General features: G+C 40.0%; 1 protein-coding gene across 1 annotated transcript in view; it reads left to right on the forward strand.

The window, feature by feature from the left end:
* The window catches only part of Sobp (Sine oculis-binding protein), a 36280-nt gene that overhangs the window by 16852 nt on the left and 5845 nt on the right, over positions 1-13583 (forward strand). Inside the window, exon 2 of the mRNA XM_083131898.1 lies at positions 8438-8645. Coding sequence (XP_082988024.1) covers positions 8438-8645 — 208 coding nt within the window. The remainder of the gene's footprint in view (positions 1-8437; positions 8646-13583) is intronic.

Raw genomic sequence — 13583 nt, forward strand, 5'->3', positions numbered from 1 at the left:
TTAACAGAGAGTATTCCCACCATTACGCTGAGGACTGCGTGAAAAAGTTATCGTATCAAGATTTCAGAAACTGTTAAAGCTGTAGAGATAAAATATCGTGTGCTGAATGCTTAACAGTACCGTCATGCATGAACGTATTATTAATATGTGGTAGGATTTATGCGGGTCTGAACTTCGTACTTGGACTCATTTTCCTGAAGAAAATAGGCTAATATAACTATTTCGCTTTGTTGTCCCGTTCTTAACTGAAAATGTTTAAATATGATTAGTACGTCTGTGCTGAAATGTGTTCTCAACGATAAGCTTGCATATGCAAGCTCCGTAATTCAGAAGTACACTTCACCTGTGCTTTGTTCCCCCTCGTCTCTCTCTCTCTCCATATCTCCCCCCTCTCTCTGTGTACTATGTGTGTGTGTATTATACCTAGGGCCCGAACTTTTATGGTTTTATATACATCATTTTAGGCTTTTTAAAGAAATATATAATGATTTAGCCCTTTTTAGGATTTTTTCCCTACCCGTATTTTTATTGAAATCAATCACAAATCTTTGCATTTACATGAGCATCAATACTGCAAACACATTTTCATTCAATATTACATGTTTACTAAACTTAAAGCATACAAAAACACAGTTTTTAGAAAATACAGAAAGTAATAAAAACTCAAAGTTCCAGTGTTTAAAATACCAAGTTAAAGTTAGCATACAAAACGAAGAGGTATTTCTGGTAGCAACTCTTTGAATGTCTGAATGCGACTTGGTGATTTCAGGAAAACTTTCCTGACAGAAGAAACAATATCATTTACTCCTGGGAAATTGTTTCTTATTTCTTCTGCATACCGATGTAAACCATTGGCTAGGCACGTTACGTGGATCATATTCACATAGAAACTTGACAGAACCTCTCCTTCTTTAATCATATAGGCGGCACTATCACTAAGCAGGAGGAGAAACTTTTCATCTCGATTCTCTGTAGGCCACAAGATACGTAGGGCTTCTCTAACAACACGAGCTATAGTTCTGTGATTTGTTTTCTCTAGTTCTTTGCATAGGACTAGATGCAGTTTTCCAGGTTCGGCAGAATCGAGCTTCCCGATGACAACATTGGCAACGTAACGGCCGCAGCTATCCGTGGTCTCATCAACACAAAGCCACATGTAATGGTCACCTATGTCGGCTCTTATGGTATCTCGTGTCTTCTCATAGAGGGGCCTCAAATAGTTCTTCCCCAAGGTAGACTCATCTGGAATTTTGCGACCACTAATATCTTCAAGGAAATTGTGTAAAACCTTGTTCATCAACACATTCCATGGCACGTTTTCTGATACAAATGCCTCACACAACCGCATATTAAAAATATCCACCGTAGAACTTGTCGTAGATGAAGAAATAAATGATTGAATCAATGTTTTTCAGCTTTTTTGTGAAATTGTTTTTGTGGGTTGTCGACTCCTTATGTTGCTTAAAATGTGATTTTTTGTCACAACTTAATTGTTTTTGACACACTTGACAAAATATTACCTTACCATCTGTTGAAAAACGGGAATCCTTAACAATCCATTGTCGAAGTAAATTACTTTTTGCGGCTTTCACTTGAGACATGTTGCAGCAGGAAAAACTTGGACTAGCGCTGTTCTCTTCTCTATTCTAAACTGTAACTGCTTCTCTTACATTTACAATCTTAAGCTGTGTAATCAAGGGATCCCGGGTTCGATACCCGGTGGAGGCACATAGTGGTTCGGATTCCACTTTAAACTGTAGGCCCAGTCCCGATTAGCCTTACTGTGCATAAAGTGGACTTTTTTAAAACACCAACTCAACCAACCAACCAACAATCTTAAACGGGAATCTGTTGGATCACAACAACAATGAAATTTCGGAAAAAAATAAAACGTGTCATTATTAAGCTATTTCTTTTGTAATGCCAACTTTGCTTTCCTTTTTTCCTCTCATTTCCACCCCCCTTCTGTGTGTGTGTGAGGGAGAGAGAGGGGGAGGGAGAATAAGGTTTCATATTGCCGTACAGTTAACAATGTGTTCACTCTGATGAAACAAAACAATGTTTCAGCATTTTTTTAATTTTTTTTAAAATTTATTTAGCTGAAAAGTTCAATTTAGCCTTTTTTAAGATCTGAACTCCTTTTAGACGTTTTTAGGACCTGTAGGATTCATGTATTTCATTAAGAAATGTCTAAAATGAAAATATATGTTAGAATAGTGACGTTACCAAGTAAGGAATAAAATAGGTTAAAACCTGAGAATCCAGGCCCTAATTATAACCCTTCCTCTCTCTCTCTCTCTCTCTCTCTCTCTCTCTCTCTCTCTTTGTGTGTGTGTGCGTGCGTGTATGCTTGTTTCTTTTTCTCTCTCTATGTATATTTCTTCCTCCCTCTCCCTCTGTGTGTGTGTGATGGTGTGTGTGTGTGTGTGTGTGTGTGTGTGTGTGTGTGTGTGTGTGTGTGTGTGTGTGTGTGTGTTTTGTTTTCCTTTCTCTGTGTATTTCTCTGTATCCTCTTTTTCTTCTACTATTTCGGTTAGTTGACGTCGCTTTTCTCTCACTTGCGTCAATCGTGACGACGATTTTGATTGAGTTGGTGTTCTTAGTCCACTTTATGCACAGTAAGGCTAATCGAGACTGGACCTACAGTTTAAAGTGGGATCTGAACCACTATGTGTCTCCACCGGGTATCGAACACGGGACCCCTTAATTACAAGGCGACGACGCTACCACTGCGCTATCGTGGAGGCCCTCGTGAGTATGAGAATGAATGATGAACTGGACAATGGATAAGCAGAAGACACATTTATGTCTTAACCAAGGTTCGAACCTACAACCTCTGGCTTCGTCTCATGTTACACTGACCACTCCGCCATCGAGGCCATCCCCCTCTTTCTCTCTATGTGCCACTGTGTATGTGTGTGTTTATTTTTCTCTGGCGTGTGAGAGAAAGACGGGGAGCTGTAAGAAATAAACACTACGTTAAATATCAACCCTGATAGAATTGATTGATTGATTGATTTGGTGTTTTAAGTCCACTTTATGCACAGTAAAGCTAATCGGGACTGGACCTACAGCTTAAAGCCGGATCCGAACCACTATGTGCCTCCAACGGGTATCGAACCGGGGACCCCTTGATTACAAGGCAACGACGCTGCCACTGCGCCATCGGGGAGGCCCCAACCCTGATAGATGTTGCAACAGGATAGGTTCAGCAAACGACAATAAGGTTCATTAATAAGAAGGCAAGGCAACATTTGAACAAAAAATGAACACAGACTAGAGCAAGAGTTGCGTCAGGAGCGCGATCTGACGCCGTTCCAAGAACCGGGTGCGTGGGCACAGAATTCGCCTCTTCCAACCGAGCTCTCTCTGTCTCCGGAGCTGGCCTTGATGAAACAGCGGTGTGTCACGTATCCCACTGCTCAGCACGGTGTAACCCGATCCCCGTCCGTCGAGAAATGAAGTGCCGGATGGCAGAAATCCTACACCGGGAGTTGAGTTTCAGCTAATAAATCAGCCAGAACAAGGCTAATGGATTGATTCAGAAAGACGAAACTCCTGGATGTTGATCGGATCAAATTTCATGGTTTCTGATAACATGCAGTTCCTCGCCGGGTAGTTTCTCTCTCTCTCTCGACTCAACTCGAGCCAGCGGAAACACTACGCTCCTCCCCCCCCCCCTCAGTCTCTCGTTCTCCATGCCGTTAATTTTCGGAGAACTAGTAACGATGTGCAACTTAACTTGCGCAATTAATGCGTAATTCAAGTTTCCAGAAGGTAGCTTGGAATAACAAAACCTCGTTTCCATTTTTTTTATGTGTTCATTTTCTCTGAAAAGCAAGCTTCTTTCGAAACGTTTCATAACATAACTGGGAAAATAGCATGCCATTTGTGTTCGTCAAAAATTGTGTAAGTCCACTTGATACTCAGATAAAGTAAACGAGATTGAACCTCGCGTCGGATACGAACCACTGGTTCAATATGCCTCCACCGCTGATCGAACCCGGGTCACTTTGGTTTCAAGGTGACAATATTAACCACTATAGTGGAACCACCCGCGACTCTCCCGCGTGGAGGGTAGGGGCAGAGTGGAGCATGCTTCCTTATGGTCAGAGTTGAACCGATGGAGGAGAAGGTGCGCGGAGACTTTGGGACTTTTTCTTATGGTCGCTCTGTACCCTATCGGTGAGACCCCTCATTTTGTTGGTACTTCCAAGTAACTTGATATATTAGCCATTTTCCTGGTTCCGTGAAAACAGGGGAGTATAGGTGGAGAATAATGGCGTTGACCACGCCATCAAACCTTGAGTTGGTAGTAATTTTACCTGAAAGTAATATAATATTCAAGATGTGTATATTTTTCTAATATATATATATATATATATATATATATATATATATATAAGTTCACACCTTGGCACCATGCTGCAATATTAGCAAAGAGTAGGGGCTGGGAGGAACCAGAATATATTTCCTTAGTAATTCATTTACTGTAGCTGGTTCCAAGTCACTTTTGCTACTAGATGCACCAATTTTAATCCATTAAATGAAGAAAAGGAAGAATTGTGAGTTGGGACAGATGAAGCAAATTGTTCAGTAAAGCATAACAAAGTGACTTTCAGTAATAGGATAGTAGGAGACACGTTGTCCTAATTAAACACTTTATGGGGATTATGGCATGATCTGGAGGGATGCGCTTTCAGCCTTGGGGGACATGAATATGACACCACTCAACCTTGGAACTTTGCTCGCCTTGCAGCAAATTTACGGTAAAGAACAGCCGTGCACTGCGTGACAAATGTGCGTAACATTACAATTCGCGAATAAGGTTTTGATAGCTGGTGAAGACCAGCCTAACCTGACTAACTTGGAAAGCTCCTGGTAAGCAGGCAGCCGGCATAACAAACTGACGGCAGAATGGAAAACAGTTGCCGTTTCGCTGTGAGCAGTCTGTGGACGAATCTATCTAACCTATCCGGACAACAAAATGTAAAGTTTGCAATTTTTATATCTTCTGCTTTACAGCATAACCATATCTATGATTAACACAGTTCATATCCACACACAGAAATTGAACTTTACTTACAATTGGCTGGGAACAACTGGGTGTTAAAATTTGAAGTGCGCGATCCTGACCACTAATGCTATTTGTTCCCGTTGCTTAATACGTGAAGTCACTTAGCAGAAATGAAACATTTGATGGGTTTATGCGAATTAGAATGGTATATTATCTTTAAAAAATGATTAACGAGCCTTTAAAATTACTCCCTCATGTTCTTAATTGAAGTTTCGGACTAATTCTGACTGATTGATTGAGTTGGTGTTTTAAGTCCATTTTATGCACAGTAAGGCTAATCAGGACTGGTCCTGCAGTTTAAAGTAGCACCCGAACCACTGTGTGTCTCCACCGGGAATCGACCCCGGGACCCCTTGATTACAAAGCGACGACGCCACCGCTGCGCCATCGGGGAGGCTTTTTAATTAAAGCATTGATAGTTTCAGACTTTCTGTCGGGCAGAAACGAAGTGATTTATAAGCGACATTACAGTTAACAGCCGGGATAAGTTTTAAAACGAAGGTTGAAACGTGTGATAACGAAATATTTTCCCGCCCCCTAGAACGCAGCTATATAATAATATCTGTACTCAAAGTGAGGGAGGATGGTACATCCCCAGCTAGCAAAATTTTCGCAAAGCATCCCACCAGCTGTCTCATTATCTCCGTGTTAGACATATGAGCATTCCTCACTAGCTAACCACAAGGCTCGACAAAATATCCCACAGCCATTTTCCACTTTAAGCGCTGGTAATCTCTATCTTTGCAATTCCAGCTCCCTCCGAAAAAAGCTGACAGGAGCTTGGTGTCGATAACATCTCCACTATGGCCCAGATAGAGAATGAATGAGGCTCTACAATCACACCTTTTTATGTGATGCATTCATGACATGGTGCAATGCGCAAGGGATATAACTATATATTTTACCTTGTATAAGGTTTTTCTTTTTTAAAATCTTTAGCTCTGGCCGTGTCCGAAAGGTGCAAGACTGTACTTGAAGCGAGCATCCTCCGAGTATGGTCTTGAAGTGCGGTCCTCAAGTCGTGGACTGGAAGTGTTGTCTTTCGAATTGCACTTCGACTGCAGTGCCAAATACGATCAGGAGATAAATCTGAGTACTCGTTATTTTCCTTGCCATTTAAACACTTGTTTCTCACAATAGAAATCACATAGCATTTTCAAATGTTCGTACACATACATTTCCACACATTAGAAGAACTATAACCAACAACTTGCTGCTCGCTTTCTACCTCCGTGATTTTAAACAAATGAACAACGAGTGTGGAAACCACGTGACCTAGTCACCAACCATCTGTACTGTACGCTGTGTACTTGCGTCCTTCTGTTCTTGGCGCTTTCGAACTGTACTAGGTGACGTCACTTCCGCCAAGACCATACTTCAAGTCTGTACTTTGTACCTTTCGGACAGAGCCTGTGTCATGTACTTCAAAACTTGAATACATATAAATATCGAATTAGAGATTGATATATCGAAATATCACATTGGCAGTTTCAAAATTTTTACTCATTTTTTACTTTAAAAAAGAAACTTGGATGTCAATACAAATTCATGAACCGATTTCTCTGTTGCCCGAAACCTTTTCCATTACTCAGCTTCGCGCATTATTTGTGCAGCGCTACATGATAATATGATACCACGTAACATGATAGTCCTTGCTTAGTCTTCAAAAAGAGACAAGAATGTCAGACAGTCAACGCTACGCAGAAATTACATCATGTAAATGTATATGTTTGATTACATTTCCAAGGCAAATTCTTCCATCAGTTAACCTGACACCGTATGTAACCCGATATTACCAAAGCGTGGATATTGATCGTGTACCCGAACCGCGGGTAACTTCATACCATGTGGATGGATGCGTGAGCACTGATAGTGAAGTGTAATGTTGCATTGCGTGTGTAACGATCTATTTTCAGAAGGAAACATTTTTCGTACTTAACGCCTACTTGCTCGTTAGGTAGTGGATTCATGTTCTGTACATATCAATTGACAAGAGAAGTAATTGTTTTGAGTACACACTTTTCTTGTTTGCCCGTGTGCTTTTTCTTGTCCTCTGACTTGTGGTTTTTTTTTCATCAGAAATTTAATCAGCTGGTGGAGTCATGTTCTTTTGTACATTGTTGAGGGAAATATTTTGTTTTGAATTCATACTTCTTTCCTTGCACTTGCATCTTTCTTGTTCTTTCCTTTGGGTTGTCGTTTCACCAGAAATTTCATGAGCTGGTGGATTCATTTTCTAGCCGACCTTCGTGGCAGAGTGGTTAGCAGAGAGCGCTACGACGCCAGAGTTACTGGGTTCGAATCCTGGTCCGGGCATTGGTGTTCTTTGGGAGTGTCCCTTCATAAATTTCATCACTCATCCTCATCGTCACGGTTAGACAAAAGGCATAAAAGCAACGCTAAATAACAAAAAAATCAAAGAATCATCCTTTGTATGAAAAACTCAATATGCTGATCAAGGCAGAAATTTATTTTATTATAAAACATATACTAAACGTAACGTTTCAATTTTCTAGCAAGGTCTTCTTCAGACATTAAATGAACATTTGTACTTGGTGCAGAGTCTGAAGAGGACCTTGCTAGAAAGTTGAAACGTTACGTTTAGTTTATGTTTTATAATAAAATAACTTTCTGCCTTGGTCAGCATATTGAGTTTGTCATACAATGGAAACAAGACTTAATGGTGTTATCATCTTCCTTATTCATTTATAAGAGAAGTAAGTGTTTTGAGTTACCGGAGCTGTAGTTTAAAGTGGACGCCGAATCACTGTGTGCCTCCACTACTTCGGGTTTACACTTCCTTACTTGCCGGAGCCTCCCCGATGGCGCAGTGGTAGCGTCGTCGTCTTGTAATCAAGGGGTCCTGGGTTCGATACCAGGTGGAGGCACATGGCACAGTGGTTCGGATCCCACCTTAAACCGTAGGTCCAGTTCCGATTATCCTTACTGTGCATAAGAGTTGGAATAGTAATGAATGAGAGACTTGTTGAGTTTTCATAAAACAATATGTGAATCATGCATTGGCTAATTCTCTTCGCCGACACTATAATAATACACTTCATAAAACAACAACATAACGTAACGCAACATTAGCAACTGATTAACATCAGTACACGAATTAAATTCCTTGCCTTGTATATCCGAGTGTAAACAGCAAATGCACATTATTATTCTTAACAGTAAATCCAAATGAACCATATTACCCAAGCTTCACTGTTCCACCAATTGAATTTTCATTGTTCACGCATATTACTCGTGTTATCGTTCTGCAACAAATTTAACGGCTTTTTGTAGACTTTAACTTTATAATAGATTATGGTGCTTTTGATAGCTGTTAAACGTCTTCTCTTTTCACTGTAGGAATATGCGGAAACGGCCATGAACGAGCTTCTGGGCTGGTACGGCTATGACAAGGTGGACAGCAGAGACACGCAGGGGTTGAATCTCCACCACTTCGCCGCCCACTCTTCCCCTTCGGAGCATTCGTCGGACACCGAAGGCACTCGGAGCTCCTGCTCGGGGAAGCTGGACATATCTAGTCAAGAAAAGAGCAACCTGCATTTACCAGGTCAGTAAAAATGTTGCAATGTGTATAGTAATACATATTTATTCAGCGGGCGAGGTAAATCATATACTGTTCTCCCACCTTATGATGACTTGTACTTCTCCCCTGTCTTGATCCAGCTTTCATTAAAAGAAAAGGTCAGATGAAAATGAGTTAAAATCGTAAAACTGTGGGACAACCAAAACTCATGGCCATGTGTTACTGGTATTGTCAAATGCATATTTCTCGGGAACGAATCAAGCTATAGTAAATGACGATAAAAACCGGTCTTATTTTCGAGTTAAGGATCGTTAATACCTGTTCAAATAACTATTTCCAACACTTTTTGACCAAGCATTCGACGTTTTGAAAGTTGAAAAGCCCCCCTCCAATTGATTTTGCTCATTTTCAAATACTTTGAGCTCCCATGTATTTTCTGCATCCCACTAAAACTGGGTGATGTTCTTTTTCCATACAAGGGAGTAAATATATTTTAAAATTTACATGTAGCCTTCACAACAATTTGCAAGTGTGTGTAGACCGGACTGTGGCTCGTGCTACATGCAGCCATTCATTCTGAAACGCATTTTCATGTTGTATCCACTCTGTAGTTATTTGTACTGTGTTATCCAAGGCCGCTTTATCCATTAAACGAATAAATTATATTCGCGGTCAAGTTTTATGTGTGTAAATGAATATCCACTGATTTATGGCATCCTTTTGTTACCCCCCTCCCTGAGTGACTTATGTGACTTATCCACACGTCCCCTAATCACCCTCCCAGAAACATTATCACAACCCTAAGATGGACATTCTGAATAAAGGCATCTGTCAAGCTGTCTAATATCCTAACTTCATTCCCTGGCAGCAATAAATCGTCCATTTGTCATTATTCTGGACAAGATCAATCCATTCATCTTGACCTTCCGACAGGTTATTTACCATGAGGTTTCCCATAATGCATATTGCAAACTTTTCTATCCTGCTAATACATGGCTTGTCCAACCGAAGCCTCCTTGATGTAATTATTCTAATAATATCAGGAGACGAATATATAATCTATACAGTTCAGTATTATGTAACCTTGTTCACTAATCTCTTGTTTCATCTTTTTTAGGTTCAAATACCTAAGATTCTACTTGAGTATTTATGCAAAACCCGGGCAGTTATTTTTAATTATTCATAATATATTTTTAGTTACTAGAACTTAATTTAAGTGATAACTCCACTACTGGCATGGCAAATCTCTGAGAAAAAGGTAATTTGTGAGATTATAAGTCACAAGATGTAAAATAGTATTTTTAAAAACAATGAATTGTGACCTTGACAAATGCTTTATCTAAATAGTACACATCGTTACTACTGTTATTGTGGTGATACAAGTCAATTGAATAATTTATTATTGAAAGGTCACTTGTCCATTATTTTACATGACATAAAACTTTCCAACATTTTGAATGGCGGTTTTTTTTTTTTCGTTGTTTTTTTCGTGTTTTCGCGTCGGAATTGGTAGGCCATATGAACAGACACTTGCATTAACTATGAACCGCTTGAACAATAAACAGGCAGAATCGTCTATAAGATCACGCCAAAAACTTATTTTCGCAAACCCCACCCCAATATGGACATGTGCCCTTTCAATAATAAAAGGCTCAATTGTCCTTTTGAAATATCTAAACATGGATTTAAAAAATTCTGAAGCCCCCCGCATTTGGATCACAACTCGAACAATTCTCCTTCCTCAAGTAAACAACATATTTTCTGAAAACAGGAAACCCCACACAGTCTACACTGGGAAACATTACTCCAAGATGCACACACACGGGCGTATGTATATTTGTGTCTGTCTTCATATACATACATATATAATACATCTCTATATATATATATCCTCACTGCCAGAGCGTGGTATTGGGTTACTGTTTTTCGGGATGTGAATTAAAAACCCCTGGCGTCTCTATAATAATGTTTCATCCTGTAATAATATCAGCCGGAGCTCCTACGCAATACAAAAGAACTCTTGAATTTATGTGGTAACCCAATCCCCTCGGATGGGGCGGCAGCTCGACTTGCAGGAATCCAACTTGCACAAAACACTCCTCGGAGGAGGCCCGAGTATCACGCAGCCTCCTCAGGTTGCTCATCTCTATTTTTGTCCGCACAGCCACGCCAGATCATTTCTCAAGCTTCCCGCGCTGCCCCCTTCCCCCCCCCTTTCTCCCCCTCCACCCCGATGCATACGGCGGATAAGGTTTCCCACCGTCAGACGCTCCTTCCGCGTTTCAGATAGGCTATCTATCGCGCAACTTGTGTTTCAAGGCGACCGACCCATTTTCGTGAATTCTAGCTCGCCGTGGACCCTTGTGTGCAGGCACGGGTGAGCGAGAATTGTTTGGAAACGGAGGCATCCCTGTCAGGTGGGCTCTTGCCCACCCAAATGGCCTGCATGAGTAATTTTCAGAATCATAAGGAAAGATAATAGGAATAGCAAAAGGAATAGAGAAACAGAAGAACGATTAAAGAAAATGTGTAGAATAAAAATGAGAGAGAGAAAGGAGTAAAATGAAATAAAGAGTTAAATTAAAGGAAATAATTGAAGTGAGAGAAATAAAGCAGGAAAAGTAGAGAAGAAAGAATGGACGGAGAGAGAGAGAGAGAGATTGAAATGAACGGAATAAAGAAATAGGTAGAAAAATAAAGTAGGAAAATGTAAAGAAGGGATGGAAGAAATAGTATGAGAGAGAGAGAGAGAGAGAGAGAAAAGAAAGACCAAACAGAGAGAGAGAGGAGAAGAGAGACCGAAAAGAGAGAGGGAGAAGAGGAAAGAACAAAAAGAGAGAGAAGAGTAGAAAAATAGAGAAAGATGGGAGAAGAGAGAAATTGAGGAAGGAAAAAGAAAGAGAGAATGGATGAAAGTGACTGAAAAGAGGGAGAAATGAAGAAGCGAAGATAGAAATTGTTAGTGAGAGCAAGAGAGATAGAACTGTCTCCGGCCTACAAAGACCAACTTTTGCCATGAGTATATATTTTGCACGTGATGTGATATTGTTATATTGGCTGCGTCGCCTCACCCCCTCTTACATCCCCAGCTACTTTTTCATAGGGCCGTGGCTGACGTGAAGATGACATAATATTGTTATCCGGAATTCCTTTATTGAAGGAAGTTGAAGTTGATTTCCCATAAGGAATACGTTACATAGGTATTTTCAAACATCGTGTCTAGCTTAATAATCACCTTAAAATAGCGCTTCCACATGCAACATGGAGAGAAATGCATACTCTCTTGTATAGTCAATTTTTTTTTTTTTTTTTTTTTTTGTAGCAGTAGTGCCCATTCTGACGAAATTGAAATAAATGCAAAACTGGTGCGTAATTGTCACTCTTCCCCTTAACGAATACAGTAGTTATCTTAAAGGCAGGCGCGGATCCACGGGGAGGGTGATAGGGGCGGTCGCCCCTCCCAACTGCCATGTTTTTTTAATATACATTTATTATTATGCCTCGTATTTTTGAAGACTCAAATGTTCTGCCTTTTGTATAATAGACTGGATAATATTTTAAAGTTTTGTTTAAGTCCACTGGATAGGTTAATCGGAACTGGACCTACAGGTTAAATTTGGATCCGAACCACTGTGCCTCCAAGTGGAACTGAACCCAAGAGCTCTTCATAATAGGTTTTTGTTTTCTTTGTTTATTCACTTTGTTCCATCTGATCTTTCAGTTTACCGTAGCAATGGGAAGATTTATGATAACTAGGGCCCGGGATTTTATGCCCTATAAAACTGTAAAATATGTATGTAATGTTGTCATGAAAATGGGAAAATTTGTCATGAAAAATGCAGAAATATTCCCAGTAAAGCCAAAAATATGCACAACAGCAACTTTCGAATTTCTCATGCAGGATGTCAGCATCTTCCAGGGAAGATCGACTAGAATTGTGGGTAGGGTATTAAATGAAGCCAGAATCCCTTTAACCGTAGAATGTAGTGGGAAAATACTGAAAATATCTTGAGAATCACTGCAATTATCGTGTCAGATATACACATTTGTGGGAATTAAAGTATAATTGGCAGCTCGCCACAAAAAAGGTAGTTGGTAAGAAAAGATCTGCTAAAGGTACGAGGAATAAATTATAAAATAACTGATTCTATGAAACACAATTACGAAATTACACAGACATATGTCTTATTACGAAAAAATCGAAGTAATATGTTGTAAATACGCGAAATTGGTAAAATATGTCGAAATATGCCTTATCAAGTTCGTCTATTTCAACTGATTTTCATCAGATACGTACAGATCTCACCCCAGTATTCGATTCGATGTCAAATAAAAAATATGTTATAACATAAAGTCCCGGGCCCTAAAACATAACAATCTATTCCAGCCCTAAACCTTTATTTTTGGAAAACAATACTCTAATCTCTAGAACATGGAAGTCTGCTTTGTTCCTGCTCGCAGTGCCATATATTGTCTACATAAAACAGTGCAAGTGTAAGTTAGAATTGATTCTTGGTGTGGTGAGCTACCCGACTGAAATCGTTCCTCCCAACTGTAAGTTCTGGATCTGCTTGAAGGTCCAGGAACAATAGACAAGGAATGTACCGTGTGGGGTGGCATGAATGGTGGTTTTGAATTCATTCGTAGCTACAAATTTTTTCATCAATGTCCTTGTTTTCTTGTGGCCGATTCTGACAAGAAGAAAGAAAAAAAAAGCGAGTTATCACTAATTGAGCATTGGAAAGTTATCCCACGCGGGGATAACAATCCAGAAGAAAGATGCTCTTGTAAGAAAGACGGCAACACCTGATACATCGGCACTGATCAAGTTGGCTTCCGAGAGCCTTTAATGAGACCCAATATAGGCTTAGTAATAATTACATTCATTATGCACATCCGGAATGATGTCTCTCTTTTAATTATACGAGATTCGGTTGCACATTTAATCAGCCTATGCTGCGT

This window comes from Lepisma saccharinum, chromosome 11 (assembly GCF_977018435.1).
Source record: "Lepisma saccharinum chromosome 11, izLepSacc3.1, whole genome shotgun sequence".
NCBI classification, from domain to species: domain Eukaryota; kingdom Metazoa; phylum Arthropoda; class Insecta; order Zygentoma; family Lepismatidae; genus Lepisma; species Lepisma saccharinum.